This window comes from Cervus canadensis, chromosome 15, assembly GCF_019320065.1.
Source record: "Cervus canadensis isolate Bull #8, Minnesota chromosome 15, ASM1932006v1, whole genome shotgun sequence".
NCBI classification, from domain to species: domain Eukaryota; kingdom Metazoa; phylum Chordata; class Mammalia; order Artiodactyla; family Cervidae; genus Cervus; species Cervus canadensis.
The window spans coordinates 40702850-40726258 of record NC_057400.1 but is presented as its reverse complement, the minus strand read 5'-3'; the positions used below and the strand labels follow the sequence as shown (position 1 = coordinate 40726258).

Here is a 23409-nt window from a genome sequence, read left to right as displayed (position 1 = left end):
ACATGGGTTAACTGTTATTATTATTATTTTTTTTTAATGAGAGTGTGATTTGCCTCTTGGCATATCCAAAATATTCTCATATGAACTTATGTTGTTTTTTTTCAAAATGTTTAACCTAGAAATTTGTCTAAATCATATAAAGATAATAAAGGTTTCACTTCACTATTGCATTGTTTTAAGTATCTTACTAAACTTTTTGAAATATAATCAGATAAAAATGTAACTGTTTGACAAAATCAGGCATTTCATTTCAGCTTGATTTACCTTTGGGCTATTACGAAAACAGACTCTTGGAAATCCAAAATGACAAAACAGAGTAATCAAGGTCTATTTAATAACAAATTAATTTTTCATTACCCTTTATTAGATGTGCAACCACTTCAACTTGAAGGTGTGCTTTCTTACTTATCCTATTTGTACATTTTAGTATTATCTCTTGTTGAGCTAGAATGTAAAAGTCTTCTACAGGCAGCTTCAGGGACCAATTAACTCCATTAAATTATATCCAGTTACATAGTGAACTGAACCACGGCTGTCTGGGGCTGTCTGGAGCTGTGACAATCAGGAGATGGAGAGAGGCAGAAAAGGAGAGATTGATTTTAATATGTCACCGAAGCACACTGCAACAATATGCCAGCGTGACTTTCAAAATGGCCTTAAAATATTCCAAACTTAGGGAGTTTCCTTGCTCCTGAGTGGGAGTTGACAGACTGTCTGGCAGCATTAGAAACAGGCAGAGAAAAGCTGATGTCTATATTGTGTCCTCTAATGATAACATTCTGCCTCTTTGCGACATCTCCCCCTTAGAAGGATCCGTATATTTGGTGTGAGGGTGTGCGTGCGTGCGTGTGTGTGTGTGTGTGTGTGTGTGTGTGTGTACGCGCGCGCGCGAACCCCCCGCCCCCACCCCCGCCCCCCGCGCTTTTTGCCTCCTCCTGTGCGGAGGGCAGGGTTTCACCTCTCACATCTGGGAAAACCAAACCGAAGGACACTAACCCTCCCAAGGTCAACTAGAAAATTAGGCCTGGGGAGGGGGGATGGGGGGAACCGAACCCAGGTGTCCCCACTGCAGCTTTGGGGTTGGGCACTAAATCATTTTTCTTCTCTTGTGGGGGAAAAAAAAAATCACTGGGTGGGGGTAAGTGAGAGATGAATCAGATCTCTTCCTCTTTCTCTCCTTTCCTCCCCTCCTCCTAAAGGAGATAAAAACTCATGAAAGCAAGCAAGGTGTCCACTCCGCAGTTCTTAAGCTGGGTCCCTCCAGTCTACCCCCACACTCCACCCCCAACACAAAGCGATCCGGGCTCCCAAGCTTTCGGTCCGTCCTACGCGGAGCCCGGGAGGTGAGGAGTGGTTAAAACTCAGCCCTCACCTCCAGCGGGTCCCGGATCCGCGGCGCCCAAGCCCCGCCCCCGCCGCCCTTCCCCCACGGCCTCGGCACGCCAGCCCCTCTCCCCTCTCCCAATCGGGCGCACCCACCCCAGATGCCGCCTGGCACCGAGCGCTGCCGCCGCCGCCGCAGCACTTTCCACTTGTATTGATCACCTCTCGGCCCCGCTCAGCCAGCTCGCCGGAGCGGAGCGCGGCCAGCGCGCCAGCCCTTGGCAGCCCCGGAGCAGTCGGGCTCCGGGAGGCAACTCCTTGGGAGCGCCCTGTCCGGGGTGCCCTCTGCGCTCTGCAGTGTCTTTCTCTCTGTCTGGGAGGAGAAGAAGGAGGAGGAGGAGAAGAAGGAGGAGGAGGACGTCTGGTCCGGGCTGGGAGGTGGAGCAGCGGCAGCCGCCGCCGCCGCCGCCGCCGGAAAGGGAGAGGCAGGAGAGATCGAGACTTGGAAACCCCAAACTGCCCGCGACCCTGCACAGCAGGCTCCCTTCCAGCTTCATGGGCAAAGTGTGGAAACAGCAGATGTACCCTCAGTACGCCACCTACTACTACCCCCAGTATCTTCAAGCGAAGGTAAGGGGCGCCGGGGACGGGGGGCGCCCGGGGCGCGCGCTGCTCGGGTCCGGGAGGGGCGAGCGGCGAGCTCCCGCCGCCCCCGGTGGAGTTGATGGAAGGTTGCTAACTATAGCGCTGGCCTGGGCGCAGCCGGGCGGCGCGCTGGGCGGCTGCTGCCCGCGGAACTGAGTGCGGGGATCGGGTTACAGAAAGCCTCGGGGGGAAAGACTAGACAGGAAAGAGCCGCCGGCCCCTTCCTGGCCCGGGAGGCGGGGAGGGTCGCGGGCCGAGCGGCGCCCCTAGCCGAGCGTTGGCTGCTCGGCCGCGGGTCCCGCTCGCGGCGCAGATCTGCGACCCCTTGTCCTGGGCCTCGCCCGGCGAGCTGTAACTCTCGGCTTCCCTCGGAGTGGCGCCGAACCTCCCGCCCCCCGGGGACGCCCCTCAGTCTCCCGCGCGCGCGATGACTGGGGCTCCGGGGGGGACGGGACTTTTCCCTCCCCGCCTCCGGCCCTGCGCGCCCGCCCCTCGCCTTGATCTTTGTGCGCTGTGGCACTTCACCTGGTTACTGATTTCTACTTTTACGCTGGTGTTTTGGGTAGGAAAGTGGCCAAAGTTCACTCAGCGTTCATTGATGTCCCTTGTAATCTTCCCTTTAGCTTCTGCAAAGGAGGGACAATGGGCAGATTTCGATGCAGAGAAAGAAGTGACTTCGTATTTAGTTTTGAAAACTGCTACCTTATATGTTTACCTACAGATCGATTTTCAGTGGTGCTTTCTCAGAAGTGGCCTTGGTACCCGCTGAGTAACACAGCAGATGACATGTAGTCATACAAATTGCGCCTGGCTTTCTGGGGACCCTGGGTGCGTTGTTAGTGGGCCTATCTTATTTTTACTATAAGAATTTGTTGCCTTCTGAACTCATTTAAAAAAAATTATTGGGTCCATGAAAAGTGAGGGTTTCACTGCTTTGGAAGCTTTTTTCCAGTTTGGGAGGGCGAAAGTTGGATGCAAAGAATTTCGTCAGCTGTTAGCATCTCCTATCTGGACTCCTGGTGCCCTTCCAGATTACAGAACAATCAGGTGTGGGTACAGCCTCTGAACTTTCTGTGGAAGGTTGTTATCATGCCCTGCTTGCTGGCAGAGGGCATTTCAGGCCTGGTGCAGAGAATCTCTGATTCAACCTCGATAAGCATTTCTTTCTTACAGTGTGTGTGGTCCATGTTATGTACCTACATCATCGTTCTGTATGTGTCCCTGTGGGTAAAATGACACTCATCTGCATAGAGACCTGAAATTTCTTAGCCCTCAAGGACCTCATTTTCACCCCCTCCTCAGTAATCGCCAGAAAGCAGCAAGATGGTAGCAGTAAGGATACCCATTACTCATTTTTGTGTGGTACTCTCTGTATTTGTGTTTGGGGACTGGTGGGTGGTACCCATATTTTGGTGAACTACATTGTAAATATAAGTTGTTTGGAGAAATTTTGAGGTGTAATCAATGCACTACCTTTTAGATATCATATATGTTTAATGCATTTGTTTAAATTATGCAGCATTGGGTACCTAAAGGACAGCCTATTCAACACTTAACTTTATGAATAATAAATAACATATACTCAGGTGAAGGAAAAAAGGCCATGTTTCTACAGGCACATTCACCTTAGTAATTTTTATGTACCATTAGTAAGTTAGAAACCAAGTACATAGCATTTAATATAGCTAATGCAATGCCATTTGGCTCTTTTTGCCCCGTAAATAATTGAAGAGAGAGACAAACGGCAAGAGCCTGCTCTAGTAATTAGGGTCGGATCCCAGAAAGCTTTAGGGCCCATTTTCTGAAAGTGTGCTTCCTACATAAAGCATTTAATATTGATTTGTGTTACAGTAAATGACAGTCTCAAAACATATCTTGCTGTTTCTACTCTGAAATCTGAAATCCTATTACTCTGAATCTCTTTGTTTCCGGAGAAAGACAGACATACTCACTTGACCTATATAACATGGTATTAAAGTTTGATAATTAAATCTAAATTCCCTGTTGTAAAGAATCTTGATTATCTCAAGAAGAGGCATCTCCTAAAATGTAAAGCGACTAGATGCAGATTTTAGGTAAGCATAATTGAGTACACATAGCTCTTTTTTTTCTCTCTTATCTAGTCTGGTAACTTGGTATTATGAATCATTAAAAAAAAAATAGAGACCTGATTTGAACTGTAGTTAGTTTAAAAACAAGTGTTACCTAATCTACCTAAAGAGTTAATAAACTGACATCGTTATCTGTGGTCTGCAGTGATGATCCTTGCCTCTGTGTGTGTTTGTGTTCTAACCCTCCTGAAATATGGGATAGGTAGCATCACTGTTTAAAGTACAGTGATGTGTTTGCTAGACAGAGTTGTTTTGAAACTTCTGTTTGGAAGCTATATCAAAAACTGAAGAATGGTGTGGTCATTTACCAAGTGGTATTTGACTTAGACTTGTGATCAAGGGATGGATGTGATTGTTTTGAATTGAGAAAGAATAAATGGATGGGATTTCGTTTCCTCAAAAGGAATAGATACCAATGAAAATGGCACTTGAAAATCAGTTTTGTTACCATACTTTAAAAAGTTATCATATGTCAAATAATTTTTCTTATGTTAATCATCCAATCAGTCTGTTTTGAAAAATTTATTTAGTAATGTTTCTCTGTAGAAACGTATTAGTTACTTCTACATTCTATTAACAATTAGTAATCAAAAAATTATGGAGCTGTATTACAGCATGTGACCATATTTGTGTGCTTTATGCTTTGATAGCAGAAGAAAAGTAATACAGATGCAATAAACATAAAGTAAAATAGAGGATATTGTGGAAGGGCTGGACATGGGATGGAAATGAAGGACTCCAAAATTTTTATAATACTTTAGTGCAGAGTAACAGAGATTGCAAGTAACCTGATTTTACACGCTTGTTGAGTTTTTTGTATTTCTCTGTAAGGATGGTCTTATCACAGCAGGAGTCTCTTTATCACTTGACACATCCATTTTAAGATAGAGGTTGATGTAGCTTCATAAGTATAAGCACGTATTGTTTTGAAGGATTTTCTAAATTACTAAGAGACATTGTGTATTATTGAAAATAAAATTTGGTATCTACTTGTCAGATACACAGGAAACATTCTGACAATTTGATATATTTTAATTAAAATTTTGTATGTAGACCTTTTCACTTATCGTAAAGGAAACCCTTGAATTCTGTTTGTTTCAAAAATACCATGACGTATATTACTACCAATACGTGTACACAAATATTTATGGGAATTGAAATACTTATTCTAGTTCTTTTGAAGAAAGGGAAGTACAAAATGTTTTTTAAAGGTTAGCTGATATTTTGTACTATCTACAAGCAGTTTGACTCATTTGTGATCTTTATTCGTAGATTGTTTTGTGTAAGAGATGATCTATACTAGAAAAATGTTTGTTTCTAAAACAAATGTTTGTTTTAAAACTTTTTGTGTAAGTGTATGCCAGAGAAGATACCTGAACCTAGCCTAAAAATCTGAAAAATATTGAGCAATATACTTTGGTATTCTATTAATGAAACTACTAGGAAAAAAACTTTTTCTGAATTGAATTTTTGGGTACATTAATGTTTTGTTGAATGCCTTAATTTTTCCTTAGTTATAACCGCATGAATATTGTATCAGTCTGTTTCTTTGGGAATTAGGGGTCATGATTTGATACATGGACCTACTGAGTATATTAAGGTGGATTGGAGGTACAGTGGCATGATGTGAAGACTTGGGGTGCTTTGTGTCCTGAGAAGTAACTGTGTTTGGGAAATGAATAAAGTTTGTTTAAATGCATCAGTACATTAATACAATATTTTATATGAAGAATACACTTTCTTTTCATAAGTGGCCGAGATATTGTGGCTATCTGGAAGTAGTGTTGGAAGACTTAGGGTCATGGAAATGCTAAAATGAAGATGCATTATAATGAAATATTACAGGATCCTTCCCCTTGGATAGCCATTTCTTTTGAATTTCCATAATGCCTATATTTTTTATATGTTGGGAGCCAAATCTTACACTATTAGAATGGAACAGGGAAAAGATAAGTGAAGAGGAGGAGGAAAGTAATCATTTAGTATCAGTATAACCAGATATACTTTACATATTTGGTGATCTTGGCTTCAAATTTAAATTCAAATATGGCAATTCCCATGTAATACACTTTCATGAAAAAAAATTCCAAGCTTTTTGATATATTGCTTAGTCTTTATGTTTTGCTTAATAGTTTCTTGGAACTATTAATTATCCCAGCCTACTTAATGAAGACTGAAATTTTAAGTCCTAGGTCTTTATGCTAGGCAGCAGTAACTTTTCCCCTTTCTTTTTACTAAAGAAGGATTTGCTAGAAATGAAAATTCCTTTTTTCCCCTATATATACTTAACCAATAAAAATTATATGAGGAAGATCTAGAATGGAAGTAAAAATGATATGGACACCTAAATATCATTCATTCTTTTTAGAGATGAGGGATTTCTTATCTAGTTTGCTTTTTATTGGATTCTCAGTTCCTTAAAGTTTATTTTCCCTTAGCATGGTCTCCTTATCCTACGTTGAATCTCTTTTCAAAGGCTATCAGCTGTCCATATTTCTTATTTGATTTGCAGAACACTAGGTGCTAAGTAAATGCTTGTTACTGACTATTATATTCTGAATAACTACATGCAAAATTTTCTTAGACCAGAAAAAAATTATAGACCAAAATCTACAAATATAATAACTCAACCTAATTTTCTAATGAAATCTCAATATAGTTTGATTTGAATTTTAATTTATCTTGTTCCTGTAATGAAAACTTTCATTTTATGAAGATCACTAAGATGAATTACATATGAATTGGTCCATGCTTAATTTATGAAATCAAAGTAACTTTTTTTTTTACAGTCTTTATTAAAGATTATGGCATCAGAAAAAAAGATCTCATAGTGTTATATCAAAGAGGGGAGTGTTACGTGTGATGAATTGGTTACTTAGCATGTGTTTGCCTCTTACTACTGGCCCCCACCAACACAATCCAAACTTTTTCTGCTTAATTTTCAAGAAAATCCTTTTTTTTCCCCCGATATTTTTCAGATGTGGTAAAAACATTTATTCATTTAATAAATAATAACTAAAATATGAACTAGCCTCAGGTTGTTCAGAATTATAATTATCTGTGTTACTGAGTGGTGTATTACCTTAAATATGACATTTAGCTACCTAGTTTTTTATCCCATTCATTGGGATATTACAGGAATAAACAGGAACATAACTCAGTTGTTCTTAAGTGGAGGTGTTTTATTCAATGTAACTTTACTTAAAGAAAATGTAGTAATGATATGTCAGTGATTTAAATGCAGTGCCATAATATTTGGTACACAATTAAGCTGTATATTCAAAATTGAGCATTGGGCTTGGGGATTTTATGTGGAATGAATGTAAATGTCCTGGTTTCTCTGCTGTATCATTTTAACAAGTAAGTGGTAAAACCTGGTGCCTTGGGAGAAGCAGCAGTTGGATGACACAGACGTTTACCACCCAGAGTTTGGTCCGATGATACACAGCAAAATGCCTTCTTATAGAGTGTATGTGTCAAACACACATGCAGATTTGAGCGCACACACAGATGTGAGAACAGAAACTAAGTCATTTCTTAATCAGGTAGATATGTGGGGGAAAGTGTAAAGAGAGAGAATGTTGACAGCCAAGCTAGCAAGCTAAACATGTATCTTACATATTGAATTCCTTATTTTTGCTTAATGCATCTAGTCTCCTTAACATAATTATATGAATATTTAACATTTTCAAACAAGCATTGGAAAAAAAGTGTATCAAAGATGGTGAGAAAGAAAAGGGGGCAAAAATCAACATCTAGACCTCCAAGAGGAGAAAATGTTCAGTCTAAAACTGAACATTCTTGTTCTCCATATATTGTCTTCTAGCTAATTCTTAAATGCATGCATTTGCCATTTTAGAGGAAGGGATAACAGTCTTCTGGATGATATATGTGAAAACCTAGATTCTAAAAGAGAGATTAGATGCTAATATGAAAAATTAACTTGCTTGTAAATCTGGTACTGTGGCTTTCCTGGTGGCTCAGATGGTAAAGAATATGCCTACAACGTGGGACACTCGGGTGCAATCCCTGGGTTGGGAAGATCCCCTGGAGAAGGGAATGACTACCCACTTCTGTATGCTTGCCTGGAGAATCCCATGGGCAGAGGAACCTGGGGGACTATATATAGTCCACAGGGTTGCAAAGAGTTGGACATGACTGATCAACTAACACTTTCACTATAAACACACAAAATCAACGTCTTGTGGATGATTGCCTGCAATGACTCTATTCTGGAATTAGGCTAAATTTTAAGCTAGTGTTTGTGGGAAATTGCTGAGGCTCTTGAAGGGCTATAATACTAATGAAGTTATTGTATTTCCCTAGTCACCCTAGAGCACCATTGTCTGCTTTGGGTATTGGGAAAGGTAAGGGAGTGTAATATCTGGTCCTTGCTGTCCAGCTGCCAGCAAAGACAGAATAGACATATTTTAAGACATAAGCAAAGAATATTTTCAAAATAGTTCATCCAGGAAGACAGCATGCCAACCAAGGGTCTGAGTGACAGAAAGGCTCTCTGATCCACATGTGGGATTAAAAACTGTCATGTGTATTGTGAGAAAAGGTAAAGTGCTAATAAAAAGTTATAACAAACCTGGGAATTTTATAGAGAAATGGGCTTTAGATTAATGAATGAAAATTTCTTAAATTGATAATCGCCATTGTTTCGTATATTTTCTGCTCTGTAATCCTCTTAGGACTACTTAAGAGTTTTAAAGAATATTACTTTTTCATAATTTAACTCCTTCTCCTCAAAGTTTCATGTTCAGTTACCTTATTTTACATTATTATGTTTCCAGTTTTATGCTTATAAATGTGCTATTAAGCCCACCTATTAGGGTTGTGACAGGCTGGAAATATAATCCTTAAATGATGACATAATTGTGATACGGAAATTTTACTTTTATCATTTGAAGTGATGTTTATTTCTTCTAATTTGTTAGTGTGTTTGGAGTTGTTAGGCGTCATTGTGTGTCTGCAGTCTACATGGTGACAATGTATTTAGTGTGAGCTTACATTTCATCAGAAAATAACAGATTTTTTATTATTCCTGATCTTTCAGGATTATAGCTTTTTATTCTCTTTATTTGGTCATTATCTAGCTTTAATTTTTTTAAAAATAAGCTCTGCAGTGGTTCTAACTCCTTCAGGAGTCATATTATCCTCTGGTCTCAGTGTGGGACACTGAACCCATCCTTCTAGCTACCCTTTGAACAACACATGCTTTTGGGTTGCTGGGTCGAGGAAAAAAGAAAAAGATGGTTTCAGGAAGAGTTTTTGTGCAACAAAACAAGATGATTTCATAGATATCATGAATAATTTTTACCAATCTTGAAGAAAAAATACATCATCTTCCCAGCTCTCCCAAGTGGGTAGATCCACCTTATATGATACTGATTTTATTTTTTATAAGTTGAAAATTGCTAATTAGAATGGACAGAGTTTGATGGATACATCATGGAATTCTATGCTTTTTCTGAATTTGAGTTTTTGGGGGAGGGAAATCAAAATTGCCAAAAAAGAATTTTAGGTCATAAACCTACATTTCTATTGTACTTAAGCTCCTCAAATGACAATATACTAGTCCCCCATATTTAACACTTTTTAAACATGGTGATTTTGAGAGCTGTAATTGAGAGAATATTTGTGCTGAAAAACCTCTAAACCCTTCTCCGTATGTGGAATAACAGTGAAATATTTTCACAGTTTGAAATAAAATCTCATAAAATATTTGCTTACAAGGAGAAGTACATCATATCAGAAATTTGTAATACCACCAATTTTACCTTTGTCTTCTCAGCAGTAATTTAGATTCAGTACCAAACAGGCTTTTGACAAATGCAGACATTTATAGAAAGGAAAATTTGCCAGTTTTTATTTTCAGGTCTTTAACTGAAATACTCCCAAAGTCCTCTCTGCCACCTATAGAGCACAACTTTGATTAATTTCATTGTTTAAAAAATGGAAGCCTTAGGGTAAAAAGTTCCTGGTCTCAATCAGTTCTTGGGTTTTATTCTACGTGATTATTTGCATACTTTTATTAACAACAACAGCAACACACAAAAAGAACTGGCTAGAAGAGAAACTTCTCTAACAGAAATTCTATTGCTAGGCAAATGATATTTTTGAGAACGCTATGTGATTTTTCTGTGATTGGGTATAAGAAAGAAAGAAAGAAAGAAAGTGAAGTCGCTCAGTCGTGTCCGAATCTTTGTGACCGCATGGACTGTAGCCTACCAGGCTCCTCTGTCCATGGGATTCTCCAGGCAGGAGTACTGGAGTGGGTTGCCATTTCCTTCTCCAGGGGATCTTCCCAACTCAGGGATCGAGCCAGGGTCTCCCACATTCCAGGCAGACGCTTTAACCTCTGAGCTGCCAGAGAAGTATAGCTTATCTTAAAAATGAATTGCGTTTACAACAAGTTTTGTTCCAAAAAAGTTCACATATCACTTACTTAGTACTTGAAATTCATCTAGTACATTTCATATATAAATTGTTATCTTTCATTAAAGGGTTCCCAGCCAACCCATATGGGCCTGTGAAAGTAACCCACTTTATAGTTCACATACAGTTGTTATGTATTGGTCCTACCACATGTGCTTCCCAGATGGTGCTAGTGGTAAAGAACCCACCTGCCAAGGTTCCCTGGAGAAGGACATGACAACTCACTGCAGTATTCTTTCCTGGAGAATCCCATGGACAGAGAGCCTGGCAGAATGCAATCCCTAGGGTTGCACAGAGTCTGACACAGCTGAAGGAACTTTAGCATGCACTCGCGCTTAGAACCAAATCATCATAAAGAACAATGTTTCTTGGAGGAGGAGGGTAAGTATTCAGAGTTGGAACTCCGAGTACCCCTCTTTGCCCCCTTTAAGGGGGAGTGAGAAGTTTTTCTTAACTCACCTGAGGGGCAGTGGGAAGACTCGAGCTCCCTCAACAGGGCTTTTGAGCTTACCGGACTAGGGACTAGGTTTTAAGATGAGGAGGGACGTGTGGCTTGTGCAGTCACAAGGGGCAGGGATTTGTGGAAGTGGGAGTTGTGGGCACTGGAGCGTCTTGCTGGGTTAAGCCTTGGGGGCCCTGCTCACTCCTCACTCCTGAGACTAGCTCCCCACGTACTTGTTTTCTTTTCCTCCTGGTCTCACAGATAATCTCTTGTTCTCCTTCCTCCTAGCCCACCCTCAATTTTTATAAAGCATTCCAAAGCTAGATTCTAAGAAGTAGTGTTTTGCATCCCTAGCTCATCAGTGGCTAGATTACTACAGCCTTGCCAATTTCTCTCGTCTTCTGTAGCACCAAATCAGGCAAACAGCTCTTGAGGCTGGTAACAAAAAGGAAACCAAAAGAGAAAGAAAACATCGTCCAGTGCCATCACTTCTATTTCCACCAAGTCCTGGTCTAACAATGCTCCATAACACTTCAGTTCAGTTCAGTCGCTCAGTTGTGTCTGATTCTTTGCAACCCCATGGACTGTAGCACACCAGGCTTTCCTGTCCATCACCAACTTCCAGAGCTTACTCAAACTCATGTCCATTGATGCCATCCAACTATCTCATCCTCTGGCATCTTCTTCTCCTCCCACCTTCAATCTTTCCCAGCATCAGGGTCTTTTCAAATAAGTCGGTTTTTGACATCAGGTGGCCAAAGTGTTGGAGTTTCAGCTTCAGCATCAGTCCTTCCAATGAATATTCAGGACTGATTTCCTTCAGGATGAACTGGTTGGATCTCTTTGCTGTCCAAGGGACTCTCAAGACCACAGTTCAAAAGCATCAATTCTTCGGTGCTCAGCTTTCTTTATAGTCCAACTCTCACATCCATACATGACTACTGGAAAAACCGTAGCTTTGACTAGATGGACCAAACCTTGAGCATCTGATAATGGCACAGTCCCATTAACCTCAGATTTTTACTGAGACTCCACCTATGGAGCACTGATTAAGAATCCTACCCTGAAAAGAGGACAAAAATGGAACCAGTCTGTGGTTAAGAAGACAACTCAGACCATGGATCCTTTGGTATTTGTTTGTGGATTGTGGCTTGACTCTGGGGTGAAGAGCTCAGAATGGTCCAAGAGCCTGCAGAGGAGGGATGAAGTCCATGGGTTTGGGCGATCTCCCAAATGTGCTTCTTCTCTCTCATCTCCTTTTCCCACACTCCCTCCTTCCTTTTCTCCTCCATTTCTGCTTCTACCTTTTCTTCCTGCACAGTGACAGTAGCCCCACTGTGCACTGACTTCTGACCAGCCAGAGGTTTGTGTGCTCCTGGTGGATCAGCTAGGGTGATGGCTGCTTCCAAGCTATTCCCACTGCATCTGCCCAAGTAAGGGACCAAGTGGGTCTGACTTAATTTGGGTAAAAAAAAAAAATCTTTGCTTTATAGATTATGATTAAGAATTTGCTAACTTCAGTTCCCTCTTTGAATCAGATTTTCTTTCTGATTCCTTATCCAATTTTATGTGGAAAATTTAAATAAAATTGTATTTGGTGGTGACTTGGTGGTAAAGAATTCTGCCAAGCAGGGTTCAATCCCTGGGTTGGGAAAACCCCCTGGAGAAGGGAATGGCAACTCACTCAAGTATTCTTGCCTGGGAAAACTCATGGGCAGAGGAGCCTGGTGAGCTACAGTTCATGCAGTCGCAGAGTCAAATTCGACTTACTGGCTAAATAGCAACAAGTGTTATAGAAGCACAGACATGATGTAAGACTTTGAGCAAAAGAGAACATAATTAGCGTAATAAAAAGTGTTTTGATGCCAAATGTATACTCCAAAGGAGATTGGAGCTTAAATATGACATAGTGAAATGGTAAGCTGCATACATTTTTTTTGTTCACCCATAGTAAAATTTAAAATCATGTATAACCAATTTTTCAGTTTCTTGAATATTTCACTAAATTATTATTTATCTAAAAAATTCACAGAAGTCTTTTTTTTTTTTTTTGATTGGCATGAAGGTGTGTTTCTTACTTGGTAATAGTTCCTCAGATTTTAATTTTAATAGCAGAAATCTTAAATGTTGATTTCGACTGCTTATTTTTTAAAAGAATAGATTATATCTTAGCATACAAATAGGATTTCAAATGACAGAGAGTGATATCTGGTGTTCTTTTCTACCCCTCTGTCTCTGTCACCAAATTCAAATTCATGTCTCAGCAATTCGGGATATTCTTCAGTGAATATCCTTTGAGCCTTCAAAATTTGATTTGACTGTGTGTTCTGAAGATAGCTCCTTCAGATAAGCACATGGTGATCGTCATCCGTGTGTCTGGGCCCTAATGAACATCTGCTTTCTAGGGCGCCACAGGAGCACCTTTCTTTGTTTCCTCTTCCTTTGCCTTTTTGATTTGAATCTAGTTAAACCCTGCAAACGGGGTTGTTTTTCAATATGCAAATACTCCTATTTCCCTTTTTGGAAAAGAAAAAAAAAAAAAAAGGCGCCAGATATTTTAAACGTGAACGCATTGGGAATTTAAAAAGAGTCTGCAGGAAGCAAGCACACAACTCTAGTTCTTCTCTTGACCACTCAGACATGGACAAAAATCACCTAGCGAAGATCATAGAGTTGGAGCTGCCTGGTGGGCAATTTAATTAAATTCAACAAACACTGAGCAGGCATTGTATTAGGCCCTGGAAGGTGCAAATATGTAAATAAGGCATGATTCCTGCCATCATAGAGCACAATGAGATCATTTTATTTACTTTCCTGTTTATTTAAAATTTTTATTTGAGGTAGAACACACACACACACACACACACACAAAATATAGCACACACATTTTAAATATAATATGCTCATGTAACAGCTACCCAGGTCGTTGTGTGACGTTTCCAACACCCACAAAGCATCTTCATGCCCTTCTTAGTGTTATCCCCAAAGGTGTCTGCTAGCCTTACTTCTATCCTTGTAGATTGGTTTTGCCTATTGTATGTCGTAAAAATGAATTCTTGGTGGCTCAGATGGTAAAGAATCCACCTGCAATGTGGGAGATCTGGGTTTGACCCCTGGTTTGGGACGATTCCCTGGAGGGAGACAAGGCAGCCCACTCCAGTATTCCTGCCTGGAGAATACCCATGGACAGAGGAGCCTGGTGGGCTACAATACGTGGGGCTGCAAAGAGTCAGACACGACTGAGCGACTGAGCACATTCTTTTATGTCATAAAAATGAAATCCTATAGAATACAAAAGGATGTATCCTTTTGTGTCTGGTCTCTTTAGCTCATCATTACTTTGATTTCATTCATCCATGTTGTTAAGTGTAACTGTTGATTCTTTTTTTTAATGCTGTGTAGTAGTCTATCACAGAATATATCACAATTTTTATCTGTTCTACTATTAATGGGCATTTGGATTATTTCACTGTGGAGCTATTATCAATAAAATTGCTGTAATTATTCTTGTTCATACCATTTGGTCAACATACCCATTTACTCATAAGAGAGGAACTGGTAGGTCATAGAATGTATGTGTGTTCACTTAAAATGGTTGATGCTACCATTTTCTGTTCCTATTAGCAAAGTGTGAGAAAGGTAATTATTCTACATGTCACTAACATTTGGTATTGTCAATCTTTTAAATTTTAGCCCTTCTGGTGGGTGGTATCTCAGTATGGTTTTAATTTACATTTCCCTGATGATTAATGATGTTGAGCACTTTTTCATATCTTTGTCAGTCAGTTGGATATCCTCTTTTGTGAAGTGTCTTTCAAGTATTTTGCTCACTTCTTAAACATAACAGCTTTATTAAATATAAGTCACATAACATAAAACTCAACCTTTTTCCTCACTTTTTTATATTGGGTTGTCCTTTTTATTAGTTGTAGGTTTTTAAATAAAGTCTGGATACAAATCATTCATCAGATATACACACACACACACACACACATATATATACACACACACACACATATATACACACATGTGCGTGTGTGTGAAAGTATCTGCTCCCAATTTTCAGTTTTCTCTTTCACTATCTGATTACTATCTTTTAATAAGTAGAAGTTTTTAAGTTCCACTTATGATTTATGATCATTGCTTTTTGTGTCTGTTTAAGAAATCTTTGCTTACTTTAAGGTCATGAAGATATATTCCTATATTTTCTTCCAGGATCTGTAGTTTATCTTTCACATTAGGTCTTCAGTCTATTTTTAATTAATGTTTGTGTATGTGGATGAGGTCGAGATTCATTTTCCCCTGATATGTGCATGTTAGTTGCTCAGTCATGTCTCTTTTTGATCCCACGGACTGTAGCCTACCAGGCTTCTCTGTCCATGGAATTCTCCAGGCAAGAATACTGGAGTGGGTTACCATTTCCTTCACCAGAGGATCTTCGCAACCCAGGGATCGAACTCAGGTCTCCCTCATTGCAGGCAGATTCTTTACAGTCTGGGCCACCAGGGAAGCCCCCAGCATATGAATATCTTATTGATCCAGCAGCATTTATTGAAAAGACATTTCCATTTTCTCCTTTGAATTGTAGTGACATTTTTGTTGTAAATCAGGGGACCACATTTATGTGTTTCTTTTTCTGGACTCTGTTTGACTTCATATGTATTCCTGTGTCAGTACTACATGGTCTTAATTGCCAAAGCAATATATTATTGGTATATTCCTCAAGGTAGACTTAAGTATTCTAGATCTTCTACCTTGTAAAATAAATTTTAGAAATTATTTTTATTAAAAAAAGAAATCTGATAGAATATTTATTGGACTTACATTAAGACTATACATCTGTATTGGAAGAACTGATACCTTCCAAACTGTAAGATATCTCTTCTCATTTATTTATGAACTTACCACTTTTAAGTAATTGATAGTAAACTAATGGAAAATTACTGTTTAGATGATTATTTCTTAAATATAATCAATGATTCCTTCAAAATCTGTTGTAAGAGAGTTGGCATAGATCCTAAGAAAATAATTCTTTTGAAGGGGGACAGAGAATATTATTCATTATCAGATAAAAATTAATTTTGAAAAGGAGTTTATAACTGAAGCTTTTCCCTTAAAAACATATGGGACATTCTTTTTGATTTCTCTTGAATGCGTCCCAAAATACTACTGTTTCTCCTTTATATTCTTTAGTTTCCTTTCTAGGCTTCGTTTATTTGATGACATGTCATCCAGTCACCTTGTCTTATATAAGCATGATTATCATTTGAAAATTAGTTGTGTTTGGAGAATTTTTTGACATCCCCTGAGATATTATTTTTTTAATATTACCTGGATGTTGTGAAAACAAAGGCTGGGAATAGCTGTGCTTAGATACTAACTTCTGAGCAATAGCATATGCTGCTCTATGGGCTCTGCTCCTTCGAACTCTTTCTTAGATGTTCTGAAAATCTCATATGTATTTTTTTCATGCTTTATATTTAAGATTTTTAAGCTTTGATTACTGCCATCTTCAGCCAGCCAAAACCAACTACATAGAACTTTCAAAGCTTATTAGTTCTGGCTAGGTTAGCTTGGGTTGAGTAGGAGGTTGAATAGATGACTTCTGAAGTCCCTTTCAACTCTAAATTTTATGATTCTGGGAATTTATAACATCCAAGAATCACACAGTCTTAGAACTGGAAGGAACTTTAAGATAATCTGGTCCAAGCCACTCACTTTACCAATGAGGAAATCTACCCAAAGTGAAGAGACAGGAGTAGAGTTCCAGAGCTGGGGGAAGTGGGGTAGAGGGACGGGGGTGGGAGTGGCAGGAGGGCCAGACTCTCATGACTGGTCCGTGCTGTGACCTGAAGGAGGGAAGGAAGGAAGAAGGCAGGCCACACACAGCCTTAGCAATTAATTATTCCAGGAAACTTATCAGAGGTTGGGCTGGGCTGTGAATGGGGCCGGTGTCACCAGCTGGTTTCTGGTTGGAAACTAGTAGTGGTCACCCGGTCAGAGGTCACCCTGGCAGGTGGGGCCGGCCAGACTTAGGCACTGCCTTGCCCGAGCACAGCCACTTCTGCTGGTTCGCCAGAACAGTGTCCAAATCTGATTCTGCTTTGTCGTCCTGCTTCTAACCATAAAGATGCTCTGGGTACCGCTTCAATAGCTGGGCCCTGCTTATCCTCCATGGCCTCTGGCCTCTTCACAGCCTTGTTCTCCTTCTGGATTCTTCCTTTAGCACATTCCTAAGAGTCTTTGTTTTCACAGTCATGGGTCTGGGGCCAAAACCCTCTCCCTTTTTTAGCACGCCTGAAGCTTTCCCACACTAGCAGGGTACACTCCAGACTACTTGATTCTTACTAAACTTTCTCTGTCCTGCCATCACTACCTGCTGTAACCTGTTTGGTCACCAAAACAACACAACCCAGGGAAGCTCTGATTAAGCATCCCCTGTGTTTGTTGAAACCAGACCCCCTCATTCACCACTCTGATGGGAACCACTTTCTTCTTAATGCCGAGCACTCCACTTTAGGCCTTATTATTTCTTCTTTTTTTTCATGAGCTGTTTGAACATAGTTGACAGCCCTCTGCATTTATACAGGGTCAGGTTTCAGGAACTCTGTTTTAGTCAATTATGTGGAAAACCTCGGAGAAAGAAAACACGCAGTAGGAGGCATCCACCAGCCTGTTGTGCTGCTTGGACACAGCGGTTGCCCTCATGCTGTTTGGATCATATATTCATTTAAATACTTTAGCTGAAAAGATCATGCCTGGCTATACACCTCACTTTAGGGAGATCAAATGCCAGGGAAATTGGGATATATTAAGAAAAAAAAGAGAAGGATTTTCCCACAATTTATAAAATGTTCTCCAGTGAAAATGCCTCCTAAGTTCATTTACATATTTCTGTTTTTGACAGAAAGTCAAATTTAAAGTTGAGCCATCAGGAGAAAGGGCATGTATTAAAAAGAGTAATTAGATATTAAGAAAAATAGTTTGTGAAATAATTTCTTAGGTCAGTTGGAAAGGATGAGTTTATTTTGCCATATTAGATTTACAACTGATTTCTGAGGAATGCATGACCGCGCAAAGGTATAACTGTAGCAGCTTCTTGTGTTTGTTTTGTCTTGTTCTCACTGTGTCCATGCTGATTGGTTTAAAGCTTTTGGTTTTCTTCCTCCAAGTGTGTGTAATCATGACCGGTGAACTCTGGAAGCCATGGCATGCACAGAAGGAAATGACCGAAAGGCCTGTGGGTGATTGAAAATCATCGTGTTGGGGCCTCTACATTGTCTGTAAGGAAAACAAGTTGTGTGTGGACCATTACTAGTTGATAAGCGTCACAGTCAAGGAAGTTTCCAGGAGGTGGGGGTGTTTAAAGATTGAGGAGAGACGTGCCTTTTAAAGACATCTCAGGGTGCTAGTTTACAGAGCAGTTGACTTCTTGGGCCAGAAAGTTCTCTCAGGTGGGTTGAGTGAATCATCTTAAACAATACGTAGCAAAAAAAAAGTGTTGTTTCAGTGTATTTGGTTAATAATAATAATGTGTGTGTAGGCTTCCCTGGTGGGTCAGTGGTGAAGAACCCGCCTGCCAATGCAGGAGATGCAGGTTCAATCCCTGATTCAGGAATATCTCCTGGAAAGAATGGCAACCCACTCCAGTATTCTTGCCTGGGAAATCCCATGGACAGAGGAGCCTGGTGGGCTACAAGTCTATGGGGTTGCAAAGAGTGGAACATGACTTAAGGACTAAACAACAAATGTGTATGTGTAGATTGCTGAGTCTCTCCCAAAACAAAGCGGCAACTTTGTATTTTACTTTCTTTTACTTATTTAATTATTGCAAGGAAGATAGGTCTGCTTGACATTTTAGAAATCTTGTGCATTATTTAAGTTGAAAACACATGTATTCCATCAGGGTAACTTAAAGGAAAGTCAGGGTTCCAATAAGCACAGAAATAATTATTATCCTTAGAAAGATGGAATTTCTTTTCTGATCCAAGTTTACTTTCTAACTAAATGTTTCTGATTTTAGTACCTTTCATCTAACTTTTCCAAAAGGTAACAAAGCTTTAGAGCAAAGATCACTCACATTTTAAAAAATGTACAGGCTTATTAAGGCAGATATATCCAGTCCTGCATTAGTTATATGCTCATTGTTGGGCAGCTGATAAAATCTCATGTTTGGGATGTTTAAGATATGGGGACATGAACTGTGGTGTTGGAGAAGACTCTTGAGAGTCCCTTGGACTGCAAGGAGATCCAACCAGTCCATCCTAAAGGAGATCAGTCCTGGGTGTTCACTGGAAGGACTGATGCTGAAGCTGAAACTCCAATACTTTGGCTACCTCATGCGAGGAGTTGACTCATTGGAAAAGACCCTAATGCTGCGAGGGATTGGGGGCAGGAGGAGAAGGGGATGACAGAGGATGAGACGGTTGGATGGCATCACCGACTCGATGGACATGAGTTTGAGTAAACTCTGGGAGTTGGTGATGGACAGGGAGGCCTGGAGTGCTGCGATTCATGGGGTCTCAAAGAATCGGACACGACTGAGCGACTGAACTGAACTGAACCTGAAGAGTTTACTGGTCTTATCTTTCCTCATTCCTTATTACGTGTTAACTTTCACTGAGTGGAATTTAGTGAAAATTATATAAGGTGAAAATAGTATATAGTAAGTTAATGTTATAATACAGTTTACATGTTAGGGGAAAATATGGAAAAAGTCAGAGTTTATTAGGAAAGAAAAAGCATAGTCTCATTTTGCTAACAGTAGTTTGTATGTGATCACCTTTATAAGAATGCGTTAATTCATTAATAATCAGGAAATATATCTTGGTCTTTTTTGTGCCTATTGCAATGTTTTGCTCATAGTAAGAAGTTAAATAAATGCTTATTAAATTGAATCCATGTCTTTTGTTTTCTAATATGATAAAAAGAAGTATGAAACACAGCCAGAATTCTTTAGGGATGAAATGCTCTTGTTTAAAATACACAATTAGGATAAAAGGGGGCTTTTAGTCTAAATTACCCACATAATTTTTTTTTCAGTCTGTTGCTTTACCATTAGACTCCTTGTTCATGCCTAGAAGGCCATCACTACTATTAAGCTAGTTTATCACTGTCATATAAGCGGTTCATGAAGTACAGAAACAAAATATTCAAGTTAAATATAACAAATACAATGTATGTAGAAGTGAGAGGCCCATTAAAATGAAAATTTTTCTCGTAACTTTTGAATAACATATGGATGGGGCATTATTATTGAAAAGCAATTAAATATTTTAAAAGGGCTACCTTTCTAAGAACTGTATTTCCTAGGATTAATTGGAGGTCTCTAAGGACCTAGGACTGTGTCTGGACAGATTTGTGATTATAGTTGTCAGGGTTTTGACAGGAAACATATGGCATACTTAAAGTTGGTATTTAAGGGATGTTTAATAAACAAGGCTATTTACCAATGTGTTGGCAGGACTTAGGGAAACCAAAAAGGGATAATGACATGTTCCGAGGCCAGCAAAAGATGGGTATTTTTACTCCACGGGGTCTGAAGGGCTAGAGGAGGGAGCAGTTCCCAGAAGGGTACCCTGCAGAGAGACTGCCTGAGAGGAGCAGTGACCTTTGGCTGAGGACCAAGGCCCACCCACGTTAGGCAGACGTGTCTCACTTTCCTCCCACTTTCAGATCTCCCATGAATCTCTCCAGTTGGAATCCACAAGAAGCCAGAGGCAGGAGAATCCCTCCGATGCAAGGCATTATGGGTCCACCTATATGGTGCAGAGTAGGATGGAGAAGGTGGCAAGGGAGCCTGAAGAATGGGGAGCGGTAAATATTTGTCAAATAAATAAAGGGCTGCTTACTACTTTTCTTAATGAATAGTTTGGTTTTTTTTCTTTCAGTTAGCAGCGCTACTTATTGCCTTCTTAAAAAATCTTTGTTTTTCCTTGAATGAGATAAGCCATATTTAGTAGAGTGCCTACTATATACAAAACATTTTGCCAGGCCTGTTGCTATCAATAGCAGATAACTTTCTAAGAAAATTCACTACTAGTGGAGTTGTACCTTGCTTTGCATAGTAATTAAATACTTTGAAACAACATTATAAAGTAATCAAAAGCACCTCATTTCAAGATAAATTTGGGAAGCTCGCTCCTTAAAGCAACCCTTTGGTGCCACTCTGTCCAGTAGGACTTTCCACAACTACAGGAATCTTCTATATTGGCACTGTCTGAAGCAGTGGCCACTGGCCCCATGGAGGCTATTGAGCACCTGAAATTTGGCTTATGTGACTTGAGACATTGAATTGAAAATTTTAGCCACAGCTGGTTAGTGACTTATATTGGGCAAGACAGCTTTAGTAAACTGTTAAGGAAATATAGGTTACCTGATTTAATTTTTGTATGAAATCCATTTTAAAGTAAGAAGTTGAATCTTGCATTTGTAGATTTTTTTTCTTAAGATTGCCAGCCTCCACATATAGGAACCCTGAAAATATTGGTGAGCAGAATATAAAGGGAAAAGAAGTTAAATGCACCCAAGATGGAGTGGGTCCTATAGTTTTTGGCTAGTAAAAGCAAAGGTAAAAGAACCCTCTTATGTTATATAGTATATGTTTTCCAAAGGTAGGTTATATTTATTTAGACCGAATTATATTTAAAAATAGATCATTGTGCCTAGATTTCACATCATTAAAAACTCTACTTCCATTAAAAAGAAATACATTTATTTTTATGATGTAGATATTCTGTTCAGGTCAGTTCAGTTGCTCAGTTGTGTCCGACTCTTTGCAATCCCGTGGACTGCAGCACACCAGGCCTCCCATTCCATCACCAACTCCTGGAGTTTACTCAGATTCATGTCCATTGAGTCGGTGATGCCATCCAACCATCTCATCCTCTGTTGTTCCCTTCTCCTCCCACCTTCAGTCTCTCCCAGCATGAGGGTCTTTTCAAATGAGTCAGTGCTTTGCATCAGGTGACCAAAGTTTTGGAGTTTCAGCTTCAGTATCAGTCCTTCCAATGAATATTCCAGACAGATTTCCTTTAGGATTGACTGGTTAGATCTCCTTGCAGTCCAAGGGACTCTCAAGAGTCTTCTCCAACACCACAGTTCAAAAGTATCAATTCTTTGACGCTCAGCTTTCTTTATGGTCCAAATCTCACATCCATACATGACTACTGGAAAAACTATAGCCTTGACTAGATGGACCTTTGTTGGCAAAGTAATGTCTCTGCTTTTTAATATGCTGTCTGGGTTGGTCATAACTTTTCTTCTAAGGAGTAAGTGTCTTTTAATTTCCTGGCTACACTCACCATTTGCAGTGATTTTTGAGTCCCCAAAATAAAGTCTGCCACTGTTTCCACTGTTTCCCCATCTATTTGCCATGATTTAGTTTTCTGAATGTTGAGTATTAAGCCAACTTTTTCACTCTCCTCTTTCACTTTTGTCAAGAGGCTGTTTAACTCTTCTTCGCTTTCTCCCTTAAGGGTGGTGTCATCTGCATATCTGAGGTTATTGATGTTTCTCCCAGCAATCTTGATTCCAGCTTGGGCTTCATCCAGCCCAGCATTTCTCATGATGTACTCTGCATATAATTTAAATAAGCAGATGACAGTATACAGCCTTGGCATATTCCTTTCCCGATTTGGAACCAGTCTGTTGTTTCATATCCAGTTCTCAGTGTTGCTTCCTGACCTGCATACATATTTCTCAAGAGGCAGGTCAGGTGGTCTGGTATTCCCATCTCTTTCAGAATTTTCCACAGTGGATCATTGTCATGATCCACACGGTCAAAGGCTTTGGCATAGTCAATAAAGCAGAAATAGATGCTTTTCTGGAAAGCTTTTTTGATGATCCAGTGGAGGTTGGCAATTTGATCTCTGGTTCCTCTGCCTTTTCTAAATCCAGCTTGAACATCTGGAAGTTCACGGTTCACATACTGTTGAAGCCTGGCTTGGAGAATTTTGAGCATTACTTTGCTAGCGTGTGAGATGAGTGCAATTGTGCAGAACTTTGAGCATTCTTTGAGAATGCCTTTTTTTGGGATTGGAATGAAAACTGACCTCCTCCCGTCCTGTGGCCACTGCTGAGTTTTCCAAATTTACTAGCATATTGAGTGCAGCACTTTCACAGCATCATCTTTTAGGATTTGAAATAGCTCAACTGGAATTCCATCACCTCCATTAGCTTTGTTCGTAGTGATGCTTCCTAAGGCCCACTTGACTTCGCATTCCAGGATGTCTGGCTCTCGGTGAGTGATCATACCATCCTGATTATCTGGGTCGTGAAGATCTTTTTTGTACAGTTCTTCTGTGTATTCTTGCCACCTCTTCTTAATATCTTCTGCTTCTGTTAGGTCCATACCATTTCTGTCCTTTATTGTTGTCCATCTTTGCATGAAATGTTCCCTTGGTATCTCTGATTTTCTTGAAGAGATCTCTAGTCTTTCCCATT

The 23409-nt window shown here is 39.9% G+C and overlaps 1 protein-coding gene across 5 annotated transcripts in view; it reads left to right on the top strand.

Moving 5' to 3' along the window:
- The first annotated feature begins 1437 nt into the window (after positions 1-1437).
- RBMS1 (RNA binding motif single stranded interacting protein 1) overlaps positions 1438-23409 on the top strand; it is a 213935-nt gene continuing 191963 nt past the window's right edge. For 2 of the 5 annotated variants that reach the window (XM_043488054.1, XM_043488053.1), the window contains exon 1: positions 1438-1953. In XM_043488054.1, the coding sequence (XP_043343989.1) occupies positions 1879-1953 (75 nt within the window). In that variant the 5' untranslated portion in view covers positions 1438-1878. The remainder of the gene's footprint in view (positions 1954-23409) is intronic. The other 3 variants (XM_043488059.1, XM_043488058.1, XM_043488056.1) reach the window with 2 other exon arrangements.